The 23,777-nt window shown below is 45.0% G+C and overlaps 1 protein-coding gene across 1 annotated transcript in view; it reads right to left on the bottom strand.

Moving 5' to 3' along the window:
• The window catches only part of TP53BP2 (tumor protein p53 binding protein 2), a 184,219-nt gene extending 160,689 nt beyond the window's left edge, over positions 1-23,530 (bottom strand). Inside the window, 1 exon segment of the mRNA XM_030195966.1 lies at positions 23,433-23,530. Within this exon segment, the coding sequence (XP_030051826.1) occupies positions 23,433-23,453 (21 nt within the window). The 5' untranslated portion in view covers positions 23,454-23,530.
• Between the last annotated feature and the right edge of the window lie 247 nt (positions 23,531-23,777).

The raw sequence follows: 23,777 nt of genomic DNA, 5'->3' as shown, positions 1-23,777 counted from the left end.
AAATTCATGTTAGGCCGTGTTCAAAGAAAGATTAGAAAATCTAAACTAGAAGAGGGAAAGAGCCCTAGGAAGCTTACCACCCAATCAGTGGCTTCCGCCCCTACCCTGTTTGAGAAACCCATACTCTCTGATGACCCCTCAGATCTTGAGCCACCACCTTATGGCCTATTGTTGGGGTTCCGTGCTACCCCCAGAGATCCACGCCGTCCAGCCCAAGCTTCTCCAGTACAGGCTTCTCCGGATAGTTCCTCTTCTGTGCGAACCCCACCACATCCTAGGTTGGACTTTTCACCTGGCCTCTACCCTTCTGTGCCACATCCTCTCCTGTTAACCTCTGAAGACCCGCTTTGGGTTCCACTCCCTGACTCCTCAACTCCTGACAGCCCAGCCTCTCCCTCTAATACCCCTACCCACTCATCAGGGGCCCGGCATCCCTTTCAATGGACTGACTCACCTGTGACCACCTCTCAGTCTATGAGTACCCCTCCCCATCCCTCAGGGGTTCAACATACCTCCACTGAATGGGTTAGACCTGCTGCAATCACCTTTGAGCATGATAGGAGGGTAGCTCCTAGCTCTACCTCAGGTTCCATTCCCACCTCCTCGAGAGTTCTGCCCCTCCGCCAGGTAACTACCACTCGACCGGATCCTAATAATCAGGGTCAGGTTATACAGGCACAGGCCTATCAGTATGTACCCTTCACAACCACCGATCTCCTGAATTGGAAGACGCATTACCCCTCTTATACTGAAAAGCCTCAGCATTGGTGGACCTAGTGGCTAGCATTATGGCCACCCATAACCCAACCTGGACTGATTGTCAACAACTTCTCCTGACCCTCTTCACAACTGAGGAGAGGCGGAAGATTTTGCAAAATGCTGAGGCCATCACGCGAGAGCGTGTCCCCGGGGGGACACAGGACCCAGAGGGATGGGTTAGAGCTCGGTTTCCTCGCGCAGCTCCAGATTGGGATCCAAATGATGGGCAGCACTATGAACTGTTGTCTGGCTATTGCCGGGACTTGCTGGAAGGTATGAGGAAAGGCATAAAGAGGCCCATTAATCTGGCAAAGGTCTCTGAAATTCTCCAAGGGGCAACTGAATCCCCTGGGGCCTTTCTAGAGCGACTAATTGAAGCCTACAGAACATACACCCCATTTGACCCTGAAGCCCAAGAAAATCAGAGAATGGTGAATAGTGCATTGGTGGCCCAGAGTATGCCAGATATCCGGAAGAAGTTGCAGCGTCAGGAGGGATTCGCAGGGATGAATACCACCCAGCTAATTGAGATCGCAACCAAGGTTTTCATTAATAGAGATCAGGAGGTGCGCCGAGAGGCTGACCGGAAGATGCAGAAGAAGGCCGACCTTTTAGCGGCAGCCATTACTAATTCCACCCTTAACCGAGGTCGACCTCTAGCTAATGGGAAGCCAAAGTGGGACCCCGGACCACCAGCCAGGCCCCGAGATTCCTTCAATCAATCCCGGCCAAGGGGGGAGAATCCCAGACCAAGATTGGAGAGGGACCAGTGTGCCTATTGTAAGGAAAGAGGGCACTGGAAAGATGAATGCCCCCAGAGGCGCCAGGGACTGAGAAGGGGACCAGGAGATCGAGGAAGCCGAGGCCGAGTTCGAGAGGGAAGATATGAGCCTCCTGAATCTGACATCATCGGGATAGCCGAGATGGCAGAATGGGACGAATAGGACAGACCGGGTTCCTACAAACTGGGCTCCCAGGAACCTATGGTCAAGCTAACTATAGGGAGCCGCTCAATTCCATTCATGATTGATACAGGAGCTGAACATTCTGTTGTGACGGAGCGATTAGCGCCTGTGTCTGGAAAAACTGTCCGAGTGGTGGGAGCCACGGGGGTGCAGAACCGGAGGCCTTTCCTGACAACCCGTAGATGCCAATTAGGCTCACACATAGTCACTCATGAATTCCTGTATATGCCAGACTGTCCAATCCCTTTGTTAGGCCGAGACCTGCTGTCCAAGCTTAGGGCCCAAATTTCCTTTGACTCTGATGGCCAGACTTCAGTCTCCTTTCGGCCCCCGACATCCAGCCCTAAGGGTATATTGAGTTTCTGCTGCCCTCTTGAAGAAGAATGGCGGCTGCATCAGTCGCAGGGCCAAGTTGACCTACCCCTGGCAGACAGCTTTCAGGTCAGTGGGGTATGGGCAGAAGATAATCCCCCAGGGTTGGCCCGAAATATTCCTCCTGTACATGTAGATTTACTTCCAAATGCCCGGCCAATCCATCTTCGCCAATACCCAATTCCCAGAAAGGCTCTGGAAGGGATTCAAGCACATTTGAATCGTCTGTTATCCCATGGAATTATTCGTCCTTGCCAGTCTCCATGGAATACGCCACTATTGCCAGTTCAGAAGCCAGGGACTGAGGACTACCGGCCAGTCCAAGACTTACGAGTGGTCAACAAATCCACTATCTCATTACACCCTGTAGTGCCTAATCCATATGTCCTGCTAGGATTGATACCTTCTGGAGCTACCCATTTCACAACACTAGACCTAAAAGATGCCTTCTTTTGTATTCGGGTGGCCCCAGCCAGTCAATTGCTTTTTGCCTTTCAATGGGAAAACCCAGTAACAGGAAGGAAGCTTCAGTATACATGGACCCGCCTGCCACAGGGGTTCAAGAATTCCCCCACTATTTTTGGGACAGCCCTAGGGCAAGACCTTAAGACTTTTAAATCTGAGCCTTCCAGGCGAGTTTTACTCCAGTATGTAGATGACCTCCTGATTGCAGCAGTGACCCAGGAAGAGTGTTTTGAGGCTACCAGAGAATTGCTGGAGCTACTCTTGGATGCAGGCTATAAGGTCTCACGCTCAAAGGCCCAACTTTGTCAGTCAGAAGTGAAGTATCTGGGCTTTTGCATTTCCCAGGGAAGTCGGAGACTGGATGCTAGTAGGAAGCAAGCGGTAGCTGCAATTCCCCAACCCAAGTCCAGAAGAGAAGTTAGGGAATTCCTGGGAGCAGCTGGATTCTGCAGAATTTGGATTCCAAATTTTGCATTGATGGCGAAACCCCTTTACCAAGCCACAAAGGGGGGTGAAAAGGAACCATTTGAATGGGGACCTACTGCTCAACAATCCTTCATTGCCATAAAGAAAGCCCTACTCCAAGCCCCTGCGTTAGGCCTTCCTGATGTGGAGAAACCTTTCTCATTGTATGTCCACGAGCGACAGGGGGTTGCTCTGGGTGTGCTGACCCAGATGATGGGATCCTGGCAGAGGCCTGTTGCATACCTGTCTAAACAGCTGGATGGAGTGGCTAAAGGATGGCCAGCCTGCATGAGGGCCATTGCAGCAACAGCCTTACTGGTCCAGGAAGCTGATAAGTTGACCTTGGGGCAAGAACTGGTTGTTAAAGTCCCCCACGCAGTTCTTACCCTCATGGAGTATAAGGGCAACCACTGGTTTACAAATAACCGTATGGTTAAGTACCAAGCTAGTTTGTGTGAGAATCCACGGATACACCTGGAAACAGTGGCTACATTTAATCCCGCTACTCTTTTGCCAGCATCTGAGGGACCACCGGATCATGACTGTATCCAAACTATGGATGAAGTGTACTCCAGTCGACCAGATCTTAAAGATGTTCCGTGGAGGGACCCAGATGTAATTTATTTCACAGATGGAAGCAGTTATGTGGAGAACTCCAAGCGACTGGCAGGCTATGCTGTGGTGACAGAAGACAAGGTGATAGAAGCAAGAGCCCTGCCCCAAGGAACTTCAGCCCAGAAAGCAGAACTTGTGGCCCTCATACGAGCTCTGGAGTTAGCAGCAGGACTGGTGACCAACATTTATACTGATTCTAAGTATGCCTTCACAACCCTACATGCTCATGGAGCTTTGTATAAGGAAAAGGGACTCATAAATGCTGCAGGCCAACCTGTTAAGTATGGACCTGAAATACTTCAGCTGCTAGAGGCTGTGTGGGCCCCCAAGAAGGTAGCTGTCATTCACTGCAGGGGACACCAAAGAATAGATACTCCAGTGGCCCGAGGGAACCGCCATGCTGATCGGGTGGCCAAGGAAGCTGCTCGAGGACCCCTAGCAAGTACTGTGACTCCCCTGTTCCAAATTCGATTGCAAGAATGGACACCTATGTATACCCAAGTGGAAGAGAAATGGGCTCAAGAAGAAGGTGCAGTAAGGAGACCTGATGGCTGGTTACATCTCCCTGATACCAGAGTTCTGGTGCCACGCCACCTAGCTTGGCCTGTAGTGTCTCAAGCTCATGACCTATCACACTTAGGGAAAACAGCACTAGCCCGCCTACTCAATCGAGTAGTGGTGCTGGAAGGATTGGATAGTCTGGTTGCCACTGCCTCTGCCCGATGTACTCTCTGTGCCCAGAATAATGCTCGTCAGGGACCCCGTATTCCACCAGGAGTTCAGTCTAGAGGACTAACACCCTTTGAGTCCCTAGTTATAGACTTCACAGAAATGCCCAGGAGCGGTAGGCTCCGATATCTCTTAGTCATGGTCTGTACCTTTTCTGGGTGGGTGGAAGCATATCCTACAGTCACTGAGAAAGCCACAGAAGTAGCTCGAGCCCTCCTTAGGGATGTCATCCCCAGGTATGGACTGCCCCTTGCCATAGGTTCAGATAATGGTCCCGCCTTTGTTGAAGCTACACTTCAGGCCCTGTCCCGCGCATTGCGCATTACCTGGAAATTGCATTGTGCCTATCGTCCCCAGAGTTCAGGGCAGGTTGAGCGGGCAAACAGAACCTTGAAAAATAGCCTAGCAAAGATTTGTCAGGAAACCCAATTGAAATGGCCACAGGCATTGCCACTAGCCCTCTTTCGCCTTCGATGCACCCCAACTAAAGGAACAGCCCTCTCTCCCTTTGAAATTGTGTATGGGAAGCCCCCAGCCATTTTACAGGGAATTAAGGGAGACATAGGGATTTTAGGGTCTGCCCAGGTGCAGGAGCAGGTAGCCCTCCTGGGTAAGATAATTTCTGAGCTTCAGTCTTATGTGAGAGAAATAAACCCTGTCCCCTTCCAGGCTCAGGTACATTCCTTCCTGCCAGGGGATAGAGTTTGGGTGAAAGACTGGAAGCTCCAGCCTTTGGGGCCCCGATGGAAAGGACCTTTTACTGTTTTGCTTTCTACCCCTGCAGCTGTGAAGGTCGCAGGGATTACTCCATGGGTCCATTGGTCTCGAATTAAGTCTGCTGACCAGACTGAGCCCAGCACGGATCAGACGGAGCCTAGACAGTGGAGAGCAGAAAGTGATCCAGCGGAGCCATTGAAGTTGCGCCTGACCCGAACCAAAGAATCTACTAGCTGAAAAGAAGGGTCAACTGCATACTGCAGGAGCGGCTGAACTTCGGCTTCACACTGAGACTCTTTCTTGCTCTGATTCTGGCTTTCTTGGAATTTGAAAGCTTGATCCTTGTCAGTTGAGGGTCTATCCCAACTGGTATAAGAACTCAAAGACTGAGAACACTATATGAGAGTAATCTGTGATTAGCACAGACTGTTGAAATATTATTGCTTAATTAGTTTGCTGTATTTGTTTTAGATTAGGAAGAAAGAAAATGTTAGTAGTTTGGATGCTTTTGTTGTTTTCTACTCCTTGCCTCCTTGTTCCTAATACCCCAACTCGCTCCAACCTTTGGTTACACTCTGTCCAGGAACTAATTAGCCAGGCAAAGATTACTTCCCCTTGTATTGTGTGTTCCCGATTTTCTCCTTATACTACAGATGTCCCAGCTGTACCTGTCCCTGTGCAACTCCCAGCTCTTATACCTCCCTATTTTTCGAGTTCAGGCCCTTGGAGCCAGGATTATACTTGGTGGTCCTTTTATAATGCTACTTCCCCCTCTGAATCTTCTCTAAGGCCAGTTTTTACGTCTCCCTATCCAGCCTCTGGAGTGTTTTGTTTAACAAGAAGCATCTCAACTGTTCTTCCCATTCCCTGTAACTATACTAATGTTCTCCCAGAAAAAGGAGAATCTGTGTGGGTAGTTTCTCCAGGTACTCCTATGTGCCCTGCTACCATACCTGTAGATTATGACCCAGGTGATTATCTGGCTCCTAAGCGTACCACTGAGAAGACTATAGTGTCCAAGCTTATTTTCTACTTTCATAAGTCCCCGGGGTATGAAGAGTTATTAACAAATGAGCAGCCTGTCACAATTGGGGATTGGCGCCTATGGTGTGCAAAGTCTCCATTTCGTCTTCGTTCCCCCTGGGATAGGGGCTCGCATTATGGGCACCCTAAGTACCCTGTCCAGCCTGAGCCAACATTTATTGGGAACTTTCCTCACCCTCTTCTTGGTCATTACTGGCTCTGTGATAATGTCCTCCACATGATTCTTCCCGCCACATATGATTTTTGTGTATTGGTAACCTTGAATTATTTTCCTAAAGTTATTCCTCTTAAGCCACTATCCCTGCACCGCTCTAAGCGAGAGGCTTTGTCCTTACCCTCCTCCGTTGCCACAGAGGATGAGGCGATTGAATTAGCCCTCCAGTATATTAATTCTACTTATCCTCTGACTAAAAAGAGACTTGTAGCCCTTTCTGCCACGGCCTGGATTCCAATTGGAGGCCCGGTAGCGGGTATTACTGAACTAGGTATGGCTACTCGGAGACTTCAGTCCCTACTCCATGTTTTAGTTCATGAGCTGAATGTGGTAGTCAATGCATTGCAGGATCAAATTAATGAATTAAGTATAGTTTCTAGGTATAACCGTATGGGTCTTGACTATCTCTTTGCAGCCCAGGGTGGCCTCTGCACAGTGCTAAATTCTTCAGAGTGCTGTACTATTGTCATAAATAGGACGCATGTAGTTAGGCATGCTATGGATAAAGTCCTACAGTTGGCTAGCCTTAATGTGGAGGATTACCGAGGAGGATTAGATCTTACCTCCTGGTGGTGGTCATTGACCTCCTGGATACGTCCCTTGTTCATTTCCCTAATAGTCTTAGTTTTAGCAGGGTTTTTGTTTTGTTTCCTGGCCTCATGTGCTTCGGCAGTATGCCGTCGAACCTTAACAAGTAGGGTAATGGTGATTCACAAGTCTATTCCTAGTTAGGATCACTATAATCTCCAGAGTTTGAGTTGTGAGACTTATCTCTGCATAAGCTGATTTTAGTCTCAAAGGGGGGAATGAAGCAGCCATGGGCATAATCATATATAAGAAATCATATGAAGGGTTAATTCTGTTAAAAGCTTGAAGTTAGAATTCTAACTTTTTACTTTGCAACTAAAGTGAAGGTATGCCAGATGGTTCATATTATTTCAATGTCTAGCTTGGCCGAGCTAAGGTTAGGAAAGGTCAGTGAGAAATGAAACTCTGTCCCTTGTGAATTGCCAATGCTAGCTGGCACAGCTGTAAACTATTATGAATGAATAAAGGAATGAGCCAGACATATGATTAATTGTAGTTTAAAATGCTTAGATAGAAAATACTATTTAGAGAGAGAGAGGCAATAGATTAGTATTTACAAGTTTTTGATATTTAGAATATGTCTTATAAGAAATACTGATTCTGTGTAAATTAATAAGGTTTGTGTCTGTGTAGAATATCTGTTAAATTCTGTATTACTCTTTGTCTGCTGTTTAAGACTGCAGTTGAGGAGATCAACATGTGGTTTGACTTAGCCATAGTTCTGGCTGGTTCAATGTATAAGCTGATAGGTGAAGAGGTCAGAACTAGTCAGCTCTCTTCTCCTTGATTAATTATAGCTAAGTGTAGGACTGGCCTCCTGGAAGTAATAACCTGATATGTATGCTATTAAGTAAGATTGGCTTTTGACCCCTTTAATGAATGCCAGAGTTTAGTTAGCAGTTAGTACTAGGAATATGAGAAATCAATCATAATAACATGTAAGAGACTGGAGACCAAATGTCTGGCTTAAGGGGCCCCAGGTCAGAGGTCAGTTTAGGATGTCTGGAACCTATGTAACTGATATTTCAAAAGTAATGATTGGTTGAGGCAAGGTAGCCAATCAATTTCTTAACCAATTGGGAGTAAAGGGGGCTAGGCTAGGAGGAGGGCTTAGGACCCTATTTAAGTAGGAGCAGAAGCAGTTTACGTCAGAAGGAGCTCAGAAGAAAGAGAAGGACAGAAGGAACAGACAGAAGAAGAGAGCTGAGACAAAGACACAGAGAGCTGAGACAGAGGAGAAGAGAGCTAGAACTGATGTCTTGCTTTGTTTGCTGGCAAATAAAGAAGATTTTTCTCTCATACTGGTGTGTGCTGTCTGACTCCTGAAGCATCACAAATTCATGCCTCCATTCCTGCAACAGTACCAGCTCGGAAGAGTCCAAGATCAGAATCAGACGCCGGCCAGTGAAATTCGAAGAAACTTCACAAGTGGCCCCCTAGAATACATTGCCAAAGGCAGGAAACAAGAGGAAAAGACCACGAGGGAACAAAATGGCCCAAAGACGAAAGCATGGACAGTGGCTGCCAAAAACAAAGGAGGCCCCGAGAAGAAGGAACTAAAAATAAATCAGGTAACAGGCAAGAGAAAGAAGGAAAAATAAAGTTTCTTTTTTTTTTTTAAACAACCTGTTTCACTAGTGACAAGAATTGATAAAGGCCTCAGAGGCAGAAATTCAGTTATACCTATCACCACAGAAGAGAAGAACCCCACAGGGGAGACAAGTTACTCCATGCCACACTCAATCACCCTGCTATAAAGACAGCCAGGGGAGGTAAGGGAGGGGAGGGAACCAGGTCACTGGATATCACCCTAGCTGGCAGAGGAGGAACTCAGGACCACTGAGTATCATCTAAAACTAGCCCCCACATGGCTACCAGCACACCCCTGGCTCCACTGTCACCAGAAGAATCTGGGACAGGAGCTACCAGCCAGCAATCCAGAGCAGCTGCACGATCCGTCCACCATCCGCTAAGAGACGGAGAAAATACTGAACATTCCAGGCTGCACGATACCCTTAAGGGGCAGTTTACTTGGAACTATTTTCTCTGTCTCCTTCCACTGGTAGATGGACACAACCCATTAGTCTGAACTGGTCTGGTATAGACAAGGAATTGACAAATACCAAGTAAAAAGACTAGTTTTTATATGGGTTATATAATCTTTTGATGTATGAAACGTTTATAGAACATTACATTAAGATTCCTAAACTTTTTTTTTTTTGGGGGGGGGGGGGGGGGGGGGGGGGGGGGGGTTCAGTGAGCTGCTCTGTGGCAAGACAGACACACACTATTACCATATGTACTTTGCAGATAACTTTCAAAGAGAATCTACCTGGATAGCCTCATTCTGAAATTAGCTAGTGTCACGGGTAGATCTACTTTGTACCTGCAATTCATAGTCTTAAGCAGGGCTAAAACAGTGCATGTAATCTGAAAACCGACTGTAGGCTGCACATACTATAGGACATGTTTATCCACCCCTACCCTTGCTAAGATAATGTTCAAACAATTTTCTTTAAACTAGTCCCTTATTTTGTTACTCCATCGTATCTATATATTCCATCTTTGCTTACACCCTATGCTGTCTATTAAAATGTTGTATTGTGTTGACATTGTAATGTAGCATACTATATGCCATATTTTGTACTGTTTGAATATTTTTACTGCATTGCCTATTGCTTATATTTGACTTATTCGTGCTGTACACCGGTTTATTCCTTCAAAAAGGTAAATAAATCCTAATTAAATAAAACTGTTCTTCCCCAATTCTAGAATTACGAACACTGTGAAAGCCCAGATATGCTTTTAGCCAAAGGAAGCCAGTTTTCAAAACAGGGAAATTGATGCCTTCCTTGTACTCGAAGTACAGTTTTAAAGAACTGAGCTAGCTTCCTGCTCGCTCAGTGCCGTCATTCTTTCTGCAACTTGTGGACATTTGAGAATTGGTTGGGGTGGAAAAGGAAGTGATCGGAACACAGCTGCTGTGCTGTTCTGTATTATTACTTGTTCTCATAGTGCATGATAGGCTAAGAGTGTAAGCTCCTATACCAAAGTTTGGATTGTACCTGATCGGTTGAAAAATAAAAACCCAGGGAAATTCGCCTGGTTAATGGCTTTGAAACTGCTACCTCTTGCATGTGCAAGCACTGACAAAACGGCCCAGTTTCAACCTTGTTGCCTCTACTGTCTGCATTTAGTTCCCATGTTCAGTGTTCAATATGTACTAAATGTTCCGTTTAAATTTTCTTGTACTTTATACCACGTTCTCTATGGTGACTGTCCTGAATGTCTATTGTCCCACTTTGAATTTTCTTTTCCCACTAGGAGGACTAAAACTATTCTCCTTGTGCCTTTCTTAACAAATAAGAGCATTAGGCGATTTAAGATGTATGATAGACTTCTTGCGTATCAAACCCCTATAATTTGGCTTGAGTACGTTTCTTGTTTTACTAGTAAAAAAAGGCCCGTTTCGGTAGGCAATGAAACGGGCGCTAGCAAGGTAATCCCCCCCCCCCCTCACGCCCCTGCCACCGAGTTTCAGACTCCCTCTCCCTCCGATTACAACCTCCCCCCCCCCCCCCCTGCGTTGCTGACCCCTGGACCCCCCCCCTTCCGCGACCCTATCGACCCCCCACCCCTCCCCGCAGAAAATTCTCCCCCGACGCCGTCGCGTACCTGTGCTGTCATCCGAAGTTGTCTTCGCGTCTGCGCCAGCGTTATTCAGGCAGGGGGAGGAGAAGGAGAGATTGCCCGCCCTCAACGTCATCACGTTTTGACGCGAGGGCGGGCCAGAGATACATGGAGACTATAGTACAGGTAACCGGTTCGCGAGGGCGGCAGCCAGTCTCGAATTTTTTGTTTGTTTGTTTGCGCGTGCCACTTCATGACGTCACTCTGATGGAAGCAGACCACCTCCGAGGGATTCACGGTCTCAGGCAACGTTCAGAACGTTGGAGGTAAGAATTATTATGTAGGATAAGCAATCTGAATATACATGAAGATGTTTAAAATGTTGCTTTTTAAGCTTTTTGTTGTTCATGCTGACTGAGGTTTTGGGCATTTGTTCTTAACTGTATTCAAGTGATTGTCCGATTTTTACTGGTATTGTAAACCACTTTGAACTTTTGGTTCTAGCAGTATATAAGTAACCTGTAAACTCTATTTGAGTTTCTCTGGAGTAGGTTGAGAGGGGCTAAGAGGTGAGGTGTGTTTTCTGTTCTGCCTCCATTCCCATGTTATCTCTAAATTCAGCAATGCAAACTTGGCCGATTGATAAAAGAGTGAATCCGTGCTAACATAGCACTATTCCAACAGAGATAAATAAGTTGGCAGAAGTACTTCTCTTCCTGCCAGCAAAGAAGAGGCAAGAGCTTCAAGGGGGCCTGAAGGATGAGTGGTTTTGCTGAATCAGGGGAAGAAGTTCCATTCTAGCCTGTTATCTTGGTACAGAGTGGGGGGTGGGGGGGGGAGGCCCAAGGAGGCTAACCTGCCGATCCTGTCATACACAGATTGGTGTACTAGCTATTCTATCACCCCCCCCCCCCCCCCCCAGAGAATCACCAGCCTTCTCAGAAATGGAGTGGAGAAGCAGTCTAGTTGTTTGAGCAGCAGGCTAAGAACCAGGAAAGCCACACTCCAAATCCTACCAACATTCCTTGTAACCTTGGGCAAGTCACTCCAACCTCCACTGCTTCAGATACATAACCTGTACGCCTTTTGAAGGACTGGGGAGCCACTAATGAAAACATACAAGTAAAATGAAAATGCAGCCTATGCCAATGCCTTAACCCAACTACAGTTTGGTGCATAGTTATTTAATTTTCATAGTCTGTGTACCACACTATCCTTGTACTAGATGGTTCACAATGATTACATACATAATTACATAAAATATACAACATTATTAAGACATAGTAACATAGTAGATGACTGCAGAAAAAGACCTGCACGGTCCATCCAGTCTGCCCAACAAGACAACTCATATGTGCTACTTTTTGTGTATACCCTACTTTGATTTGTACCTGTGCTCTTCAGGGCACAGACCGTATAAGTCTGCCCAGCACTATCCCCGCCTCTCAACCACCAGCCCCGCCTCCCAACCACCGGCTCTGGCACAGACTGTATAAGTCTGCCCAGCACTATCCCTGCCTCCCACCACCGGCTCTGGCACAGACCATATAAGTCTGCCCAGCACTATCCCCGCCTCCCAACCACCAGCGCTGCCTCCCGATCTCGACTAAGCTCCTGAGGATCCATTCCTTCTGCACAGGATTCCTTTATGCTTATCCCACGCATGTTTGAATTCCATTACAGTTTTAATTTCCACCACCTCCCGCGGGAGGGCATTCCAAGCATCCACTTACTCTCTCAGTGAAAAAATACTTCCTGACATTTTTCTTGAGTCTGCCCCCCTTCAATCTCATTTCATGTCCTCTCATTCTACTGCCTTCACATCTCCTGAAAAGGTTCGTTTGCGGATTAATACCTTTCAAATATTTGAACGTCTGTATCATTATCACCCCTGTTTCTCCTTTCCTCCAGAGTATACATGTTTAGTTCAGCAAGTTTCTCGTCATATGTCTTGTAACGCAAATCCCATACCATTCTCGTAGCTTTTCTTTGCACCGCTTCAATTCTTTTTACATCCTTAAGATATGGCCTCCAAAACTGAACACAATACTCCAGGTGGGGCCTCACCAACGACTTATACAGGGGCATCAACACCCCCTTTCTTCTGCTGGTCACAATTTCTTCCTCAAACAGCAATTACTTAATCAGGCCGGCTCCCCCCCTCGATCGGCGGCTCCCCCTGCCCTCAGTCGCTCCCGGAACTAACCTCTTAAATGCTTCCTTTCACTATTCATCTTCGCACTTGCCGCAAGCAGCAGGGCAGGCCACTCCTTCCTTCCATGTCCCGCCCTCGCCTGACGTAACGTAACGTCAGGAGAGGGCGGGACACGGAAGGAAGGAGTGGCCAGCCCTGCTGCTTGCGGCGAGTGCGAAGGTGAAAGGAAGCGGTTAAGAGGTTAGTTCCGGGAGCGATCTCGGGTGGGGGGGTGACCCCGATGTTTCCCCGAAAAATAAGGCCTCCCCTGCTAGGTCTTATTTTCGGGGGAGGCCTTATATTTTCAAATTGCAGCAAGACCTCTACTAGGTCTTACTTTCAGAGGATGTCCTATTTTCGGGGAAACACGGTATAAATATAGTAAATAAATAAAACAGTTCAAGGGAATCGGTGGAGGTTAATGCTCATAATTGGAAGTAAACAATCTTCTGGATTCCAATTACAGCTCATTCATCAGTTATCCCCATAAGAACGTCCTCTCCATGCCTATTTACCTAGCTCCACTAGCGTAATAATAACTACCATCTTTAAGGCACCAGAAGTGTACACAGAGCTATCACTACAAAAGAAATCAAATGCAATAAATTACATTTACAAAACAATGAAAAGAGGTGACATCACAATTTTTAGAATCTAGAACACTGGTGCTTTGCACCGTTCCCCACTGTCCCCAAAAGAAGTCTGGTTTATAGAATGAATACATTTAAGATAATTGCATATATTTGGTTTACGCAGCAGGTTATTTTATATGCATTGATTACAGAAAATCAGAAGAAACAAGGTTGAGAATCAATCTTATACAATAGATTGCTATTTACTATGTTTTTTCAAGGCAGATTGAATTTCAGTTAATGTCTTTTCTGGTCCAACAAAGAGGCGAGTGAATATAAGAAGTACAGACAGAACAGAAGACAGAAGAAAGGTCCGCACAGAAACAAAGACAAAGAGGAGCAACAGTGACTACCAAGGAGAGGAATGACAACTCAGCAGTCCACCAGAATTTAGAAGTTTATTCTGACATCCAAATGTGTCAGTGAACAGGATCACGGCACTCAGGATGACTAGGATATGGCTGTATTTTGGCAAAATCTGCCTGTGCTGGGGTCAGCAACTAGATAACACACTTAAAACAAAAACTCCAATTGGTGGTAATCCTTGGACTTTTTCTCAAATCTATAAAATAAAAACAAGCAAATATTTTTCCATATCTCATGCATAACAATACATTAATCTCCAACAGATTAATGTATTATTACACATGGATATAACCTTCATACAGAGGTTATATCCAGATCTGCCTTGGCTAAAACTATAAATGCTCGTACAAGAAACATGTACATTTTATAAGACTGAGAATATAACTGCATATTCTAAATTCAATTGTCAAAATATCTCTTCACAGAAACTAAAAAAGTGGCATATAAAGTCAAATGAAGTTATATACATTTTAAAAAGAGAAATATCCAAACATAGACAAATCAACATTAGATGTAAACTACAGCTTTAAAAAAAAACCAAAACACACTTTATATCTGTACTAAAATGATACAATGATTGACATACTAAACATCTCAGAATGCAAGCTCACCTAGCAAATAAGAAAAGGGGCTGTTTAAGATAGTAATGCCATAGATTGCAGACAACCAGGGCATCGTTGGGCACATAAAGAACGTACAGATGAAGGGAGCAGCGATTGGGGGCAGAGGAGAGAGGTTGGGATGACTTGAACCCCTCAGCATTCAAACCCTACTTCCAATCTCAAATCTTCCCCTCTCCCACCCATAAATTAATTTATACCTCACCTAGGGGCCCTTTTACTAGAAGGCGGTAGACCTACTGAATGGGTAGCACACGAAACAGCGCCAAGATGGTGCGCACTGAGGTGTCCCGTGGTGCTGCTGTGATCAGAACGCGCAGATCCCCACGCTAGAAAATAAAAATTATTACAGAAAATCAGAAGAAACAAGGTTGAATCAACAGTCTTATACAATAGAGTGTTATTTACTAAGGCTTTTCAAGACAGACTGAATTTCAGTCAATGTCTTTTCTGGTCCAACAAAGAGGTGAGTGAATATAAGAAGTACTTTCCTTACAGACAGAAAAGAAGATATAGAGGAAAAGTCCTCACAGAAACACAGACAAAGAAGAGCATGTTCTGGAATTTTCTGGCCTTTTCTTTTGGGTCTGCTTATTTCTGTTTGTGTTCCTCTGAGTTTCCACTGATAGCTACAAGACAGGAATTTCTTGCTGACCACAAACTGACAAGACCATTGCCATGACATCCCAACCAACTGTCTTGTTACAAACAAACTGACCAGACCCCCCCCCCCCCCCCCAATTGTCATGACATCCCAACTGTTTGTTACTAAGCAGAGGTGTGGCAAGGACACTAAGGCCCTATCACAGGTTTTCTATGTACTTGCAGGATTGCTGATTGGGTGATATATGAGGTGGTCCTTTGTGATGGGAAGGGTATATAAGTAACTGCTCATTTAAAGAGACTCTGAAATAGTCCGGATGGCAGGAGAGTTTCATATCCTTGCCACAGCCTGTATCCGGGGGGGGGGGGGGTACTCTTCCCCTCCTCCCCCCGATAGAAACTAATTCTCTATAGCTATAAATCTTCTTTCATTCATTCTTTCTCCTTTCTTTATCTTCTTTCTCTCTGTTCTGTGACCTTTGTATGAGGAACAAACTCTCCTTCCTTCTTTTTCTCTTCTTTATATAATTAGTCTAATTACTTATAATTACCGGTGCTATAACTTATCACTGATGTCTGATGCTGTGCTGGTGGGTGAGTAAAAGACTTTAATTCTCTGATTCCTGTACAATTTTGCTATAATATTTTGTAAGTTGTTTAGAGAATAGCGAACCAAATACGCAGCCTAGCACAAGCAGCAATGACGACCAAGGAGAGGAATGACAACTCAGTCCACCAGAATTTTCTAACATGGGGAGTGGGCAGTAGGTGTGTCCTGCGGTAATCAGGCAGCACACGGCCATATACACCTTCATAGAAAGAAAGTCCATATGCACCTTTATAGAGTGTAACATGTATGAGCAACATTATCAACTCCAGAAAGAAGCTCTCTTGGGTACAACGCAAAGCTTATGCAAGATGAAACATAAGTACATATTCAAACAGTCACAGATTCCAAGGGAGGGCCTCTGGATTGAAAGGAAAGAAAACCGGGTAAAAACTAATTTTTTTCTTCCATTTCATCCCACAGATCAATCCAGAGACTTGCAGGATGTTAAAAAAAAAAAACCCAAAAAACACCACACCAGTCCTCAAGTTGGGCAGAAAGGGCTAAAGCATCGAAAGCCGTTTGTCCCTCGGCCAAAATATCCAATCAATGCTTCAGAAAAGTGTGAGTAAAAGATCAACTTGCAGACCTGCATATTTCCTCAATGGAAAATCAACTGCACCTCTGCAAATGCAGTAGCTTGAGCTCTCGTTAAGTGTGCCTTGAAATCCAGAGGACTCTTGCCAAACAGGATGTACACACGGGAAATGGCATCCTTTTGAAGCTTCATTGCCCTTCTTGTGGCCAGAAAATAACAAAAACAATTATCAGAATGACAATTTGTCGGCGACCTCTAAGTATTTAATTAGAATCCTATGGAAATCCAAACAGCAAAACGAATCAAACTCCTCTGGATAATCTTCTTTTCAAAACGATGAGAGAGACATCGGTTGATTCAGATGAAAGGACAAGACCACTTTCAGAAGAAAGTATAGAACCATCCCAATTGTGACTCCAGCTTCATAAAAATGCAACAAGGGGTCTCAAAATGACAGCACCTGTAATTCCAGCACTCTTCTAGCTGAGGTAATTGCCACCAGAAAGATTGTCTTAAGTGTGAGATCCTTTAGGGTGAAGATCACATTGTGGCTTTGAAAGGTGCAGAGGACGAGGTTCAGATTCCTGGAAGGATATACTGCCCACCTGGGAAGCAGGAAGTGGTTGATTCCCCTAAGAAAACAGATTATATCCTGATGGCAGCCAAAAAAGCATGCAAGAGCTACCATCTAGACCTTAAAAGCACTTAAGACTAAGCCCTTTTTGAAACCTTCTTGCAAGATGATAGAGGTCTACAAAATTCTAGATAGAACTGGTAAACATGAATCAATTGTTTATACTTTCAAAAAGTAATAAGACTAGGGGACTCAATGAAGTTACATGATAATACTTTTAAAATTAATATGAGGAAATATTTTTTCACTCAACGAAGTTAAGCTTTAGAACTCGTTAACAGCAATTATATCTGGGTTTATAAAAGTTTCCTGGAGGAAAAGTCCATAGTCGTCTGTTGAGATAAAAATGGGGGAAAGCCACTGCTGTCCTTGGGATTGGAAGCATGGATTCCTGCTATTATTTGGGATTCTGCTGGGTACTTGTGACCTAGTTTAACCACTGCTGGAAGCAGGATACTAGGCTAGATGGACATCAGTCTGCCCCAGTATAGCTATTGTTTAGCACATAACCCAAGGATTCCAACGCCAGGTTCACTGTACTGGATGTTCAGGACAAATATATTCCACGTATTAGAAAAAAGGGAAAAAAGACTAAACGTCAGCCGGCGTGGCTAAACAGTAAGATAAAGGAAATCATTAGAGCCAAAAAACAATCCTTCAGAAAGTGGAGAAGAGAACCAACTGAAAGTAACAGGATAGATCATAAGGAATGCCAAGCCAAATGCAAAGCGGAGATAAGGAGGGCAAAAAAGGACTTTGAGAAGAAATTAGCATTGGAAGCAAAAATACATAGTAAAAATTTTTTTAGATACATTAAAAGCAGGAAACCGGCCAAAGAGTCGGTTGGGCCGCTGGACGAAAATGGTGTTAAAGGGGCGATCAAGGAGGACAAAGCCGTAGCGGAGAAATTAAATGAATTCTTTGCTTCGGTCTTCACCGAGGAGGATTTGGGGGGGACACCGGTGCCGGAAAGAATATTTGAAGCGGGGGAGTCGGAGAAACTAAACAAATTCTCTGTAACCTTGGAGGATGTAATGGGTCAGTTCAGCAAGCTGAAGAGTAGTAAATCACCGGGACCTGATGGTATTCATCCCAGAGTATTAATAGAACTAAAAAATGAACTTGCGGAGCTACTGTTAGAAATATGCAATCTGTCCCTAAAATCGAGTGTAGTACCGGAAGACTGGAGGGTAGCCAATGTTACTCCGATTTTTAAGAAGGGTTCCAGAGGAGATCCGGGAAATTATAGACCGGTGAGTCTGACGTCGGTGCCGGGCAAGATGGTGGAGGCTATTATTAAGAATAAAATTGCAGAGCATATACAAAAACATGGACTGATGAGACAAAGTCAGCACGGATTTAGTGAAGGGAAGTCTTGCCTCACCAATCTAATGCAATTTTTTGAGGGGGTAAGCAAACATGTGGACAATGGGGAGCCGGTTGATATTGTATATCTGGATTTTCAGAAGGCGTTTGACAAAGTGCCGCACGAAAGACTCCTGAAGAAATTGCAGAGTCATGGAATCGGAGGTAGGGTATTATTATGGATTAAGAACTGGTTGAAAGATAGGAAGCAGAGAGTAGGATTGCGTGGCCAGTATTCTCAGTGGAGGAGGGTAGTTAGTGGGGTCCCGCAGGGGTCTGTGCTGGGTCCGTTGCTTTTTAATGTATTTATAAATGACCTAGAGATGGGAATAACTAGTGAGGTAATTAAATTCGCCGATGACACAAAATTATTCAGGGTCGTCAAGTCGCAGGAGGAATGTGAACGATTACAGGAGGACCTTGCGAGACTGGGAGAATGGGCGTGCAAGTGGCAGATGAAGTTCAATGTTGACAAGTGCAAAGTGATGCATGTGGGTAAGAGGAACCCGAATTATAGCTACGTCTTGCAAGGTTCCGCGTTAGGAGTTACGGACCAAGAAAGGGATCTGGGTGTCGTCGTCGATGATACGCTGAAACCTTCTGCTCAGTGTTCTGCTGCGGCTAGGAAAGCGAATAGAATGTTGGGTGTTATTAGGAAGGGTATGGAGTCCAGGTGTGCGGATGTTATAATGCCGTTGTATCGCTCCATGGTGCGACCGCACCTGGAATATTGTGTTCAGTACTGGTCTCCGTATCTCAAAAAAGATATAGTAGAATTGGAAAAGGTACAGCGAAGGGCGACGAAAATGATAGTGGGGATGGGACGACTTTCCTATGAAGAGAGGCTGAGAAGGCTAGGGCTTTTCAGCTTGGAGAAGAGACGGCTGAGGGGAGATATGATAGAAGTGTATAAAATAATGAGTGGAATGGATCGGGTGGATGTGAAGCGACTGTTCACGCTATCCAAAAATACTAGGACTAGAGGGCATGAGTTGAAGCTACAGTGTGGTAAATTTAAAACGAATCGGAGAAAATTTTTCTTCACCCAACGTGTAATTAGACTCTGGAATTCGTTGCCGGAGAACGTGGTACGGGCGGTTAGCTTGACGGAGTTTAAAAAGGGGTTAGATAGATTCCTAAAGGACAAGTCCATAGACCGCTATTAAATGGACTTGGAAAAATTCCGCATTTTTAGGTATAACTTGTCTGGAATGTTTTTACGTTTGGGGAGCGTGCCAGGTGCCCTTGACCTGGATTGGCCACTGTCGGTGACAGGATGCTGGGCTAGATGGACCTTTGGTCTTTCCCAGTATGGCACTACTTATGTACTTATGTACTTATGTACTTATGTACCCATAAATGATCAGCTCTTTGTTTCTGTATTCATCCCTATTTAAGCAGCTGGCTGATGAGTGAACTGGTATCCCCTTCTTTCCATAGATACGACCACCTAGGGGCAGGGGCATCACCAATCCAAACAGCAAGGCCCTAAATTAGAAATGGAGATCCAAAATCACAAACCTGATAAACCTTTGGAAGCTCTGCATAATAGGCACATGCAGATACTTTTATGTGGTTGGATTTAGTGTGTTCTCCAACCCTTACAGCCACCAACACTGATTTCTGCATGGCCATCCAAAAGTGAGGAATGCATAAGGAAGCATTAATACCCCCGAGATCCAGTACTGGCCAAAATCTTCAGACCACAAGAATCTTGTGTAACAACCGCCGCCTCTTTATGCATCTGATTCAACAGCAATGTCTTGCAGATTTGGTAAATGAGCTGGTGCCCATTAATTGTGTAGCCCTAATAAAAATACAGTTAAAATCACAATTTAAAAAATAAAAAAAAAAGACAAACAGGCAAGGACCAAATCACAGAAACTAAACCATCAGGCGATAGTCTTAGGTCCAATCCTTTTCAAAAGGAAAAAAAAAAGTGCCTACACAGCATAGGCCCATAATATTAATCACTGTGTTCTTACATGTATTTGTAACCTAAATATCACAGACAATACACCAGCATGTAGCTATTAATTGGTGTTCTGTACCTCACCTGTTATTAGTGTGCTTAACACTTCCCTTAACCATGGAGTGGCATTTAAAGGAAAAATGCCCTTTCTGGATTGATAAAAACAGTGGGATTATTGTGCGATTGATTATACAGCTATTCTCCACATACATCATGTTGGTATTGCAAAAAATATACACACAATACCATTCCAACACATGCACAGATGTATGTACATCCAACTCCTGGTACCGATACAATTTTTTTGTAATTTAGTAAATGTCAGCAGATATGCACGGTCCATCCATCCAATCTGTCCAACAAAGTGACGAGTTGAATTTGGCACTTTGCACAGTTATGATTAAACACTAGTATACTTAATCTCTGTCTCTCCCTAGGAACTGAGGCTAATGCCAGACAGACCTCTATGGTCTGTGTCCTGCAAACAGCAAAAGACTGAAAGATTTGCCGACTCCAACATTGGGTGAACTGAGGCCGATGCCTGACAGTCTGGAGTTTTTGAAGCTTCACCTATGTTTTGTCATTTGCGGAACATAGATATAACATAGTAACATAGTAGATGACGGCAGAACAAGACCTGCATGGTCCATCCAGTCTGCCCAACAAGATAAACTCATATGTGCTACTTTTTGTGTATACCTTACCTTGATTTGTATCTGTCATTTTCAGGGCACAGACCGTATAAGTCTGCCCAGCACTATCCCTGCCTCCCAACCACCGGCTCTGGGACAGACCGTATAAGTCTGCCCAGCACTATCCTCGCCTCCCAACCACCAGCCCCGTCTCCCACCACCGGCTTTGCCACCTAATCTCAGCTAAGCTTCTGAGGCTCCATTCCCTCGGAACAGGATTCCTTTATGTTTATCCCACGCATGTTTGAATTCCGTTACCGTTTTCCTCTCTACCACCTCCCGCAGGAGAGCATTCCAAGCATCCACCACTCTCTCCGTGAAAAAATACTTCCTGACATTTTTCTTGAGTCTGCCCCCCTTCAATCTCGTATCGTGCCATCTAGTTCTACCGCCTTCCCATCTACGGAAAAGGTTCGTTTCCGGATTTATACCTTTCAGATATTTGAACATCTGTATCATATCACCCTTGTTTCTCCTTTCCTCCAGTGTATACATGTTCAGGTCAGCAAGTCTCTCCTCATATGTCTTGTAACGCAAATCCCGTACCATTCTCGTAGCTTTTCTTTGCACCGCTTCAATTCTTTTTACATCCTTAGCAAGATACGGCCTCCAGAACTGAACACAATACTCCAGGTGGGGCCTCACCAACGACTTATACAGGGGCATTAAAACCTCTTTTCTTCAGCTGGTCACTCCCCTTTCTATACAGCCTAGCAACCTTCTAGCTACGGCCACCGCCTTGTCACACTGTTTCGTCGCCTTCAGATCCTCAGATACTATCACCCCAAGATCCCTCTCCCCATCCGTACCTAGCAGACTCTCCTCGCCTAACACATACGTCTCCCGTGGATTTCTACTCCCTAAGTGCATCACTTTGCATTTCTTTGCATTGAATTTTAATTGCCAAACCTTAGACCATTCTTCTAGCTTCTGCAGATCCTTTTTCATGTTTTCCACTCCCTCCCGGGTGTCCACTCTGTTACAAATCTTAGTATCATCCGCAAAAAGGCAAACTTTACCTTCTAACCCTTCAGCAATGTCACTCACAAATATATTGAACAGAATTGGTCCTAGCACCAATCCCTGAGGCACTCCACTACTCACCTTTCCCTCCGAGCGAATTCCATTTACCACCACCCTCTGGCGTCTGTCCGTCAACCAGTTCCTAATCCAGTTCACCACTTCGGGTACTATCTTCAGCCCATCCAGTTTGTTCAAGAGCCTCCTGTGGGGAACCGTGTCAAAAGCCTTGCTGAAATCTAGGTAGATTACGTCTGTATCACATCCCTGATCACTTTGTCATATGCTTTGTGGCTCGAGGGAAGGGGAAAACATCTTGACTGGTAACTTGAATACTGTCACCAATACTTGAGAGTCTTGGTTATAACCATATACCATCCCCCTCATGTTTGGCTGCCTATACAGTTGACATGGTGGAGACTTGACAACCAATGTTTAAGCATGTGGGACTGGGACCCACACAGAGAGGTGGGCACAGCTCTGGCTACCTTATTGAATGGAATGTGCAGGTTTTTATCTGCCATCGTTTATTATTATTACATTTGTACCCCTCGCTTTCCCACATAATGCAGGCTCAATGCGGCTGATTACTGTATTACTGTGCCAGTTTTGGGGTACAGACCACAGAAGTCTGCTCGACGCCAGTTCTACTTTCCAACTATTGAAGTTGCCACTGAAGCCCACTCCAGCTTTGATCCTGATCTTGTTTTTACCATTTACAGGACGCAGTCCGTAAAAGTCTGCCCAGCATCGGCTTACATCAGTTATGAGGTCATTGAAGTTTTCCTTTAATTGGATGTCATCCTTTTTCTATATAGTGATCCCTTGTGTGTATCCCAAACATTTTTGAATTCCATCATCGTTTTTGTCTTCACAACCTATCACAGCTCAAGAAATAGTTGCTGCTAGAAGAGACTCATCTGCACAATCACGTTAGCACACGTTTTGCATGCTACCTAACTGCATACTATTTGCTGCCTGCATTGGGGAGCAAAATTTTGTGCACTCGACGTCACTTGCATTGGCCCCTTAGACTATAAGCTCCCTGATACAATCAAGTAATAAACAGATTTTTTAAAAATGTTATTAACTTTTTGTTGTTTCCTCCCCAATAATAAATACTTTGTTTACTTCCTCTTTTCCAACAAATTCTAAGAAAAAGCAGGTGTTTTTAGAAATGTTAAAATGCAGAAAGTTAACACAGTTAAAGATACACGCCGCTGGATGTCACAAGCAACAAATTACCTTAAAGAGAATCAATCGTAGAATGAAGTGAAACTTTTGCATTACCACATTGTATGTCAAATTTAAATGACTCACATGCAGAAGTGTATATAAAAAAATACAACGCTGAATCAACTGTGCGACACCCAAAATAAGAAATATAAACCGCGGTTGTGTGCGCCATTTATAGGTGTACCAAGCCACACGCATTCGACTGCCCTCACAAACGCCGAGCACCCCTCTTCATACACATTCGGGGACGCACCCCTCCCCCATAGTCTGTCTGCCATCCATCCATCCATCCCTCTCTCTTCGATTCTTCCCAGTCCACACACGTCTCCTCTCCTCTTCCCCGTCCGCGACCCAGCACCTCTCCTTCAAGTTCAAACTCCCCCATCCTACCTTCAAACTCATGCCTAACATCGGTAACTTGGCGGCACCCGCTACCGACCCCGTCAATTTCCTCCTCTACCACCCCGCCCTCTCTGACGCAACTTCTCTCTCTCGGTTGCTTTTTGCCCTGCCAGAAACAGGAAGTTGCGTCAAAAGGGGCGAGTCGAGATAATATTGGAGGAAGGAAGAGAGAAGTTGGGACCGTCCTTCCATGTTAAACTGTACAGCGCTGCGTAACCCTAGTAGCGCTTTAGAAATGTTAAGTAGTAGTAGTAGTTGTGGCTGCGGAGGGCAGGATGTTGGAGAAGGAAAGCTTTGAGATTTGTTGCGAGTGCCCTCCTGAGAGACAAATTG

Source organism: Microcaecilia unicolor, chromosome 3, assembly GCF_901765095.1.
Source record: "Microcaecilia unicolor chromosome 3, aMicUni1.1, whole genome shotgun sequence".
In the NCBI taxonomy this organism is placed as follows: Eukaryota; Metazoa; Chordata; class Amphibia; order Gymnophiona; family Siphonopidae; genus Microcaecilia; species Microcaecilia unicolor.
This window is presented reverse-complemented; position numbering and strand designations above follow the sequence as displayed.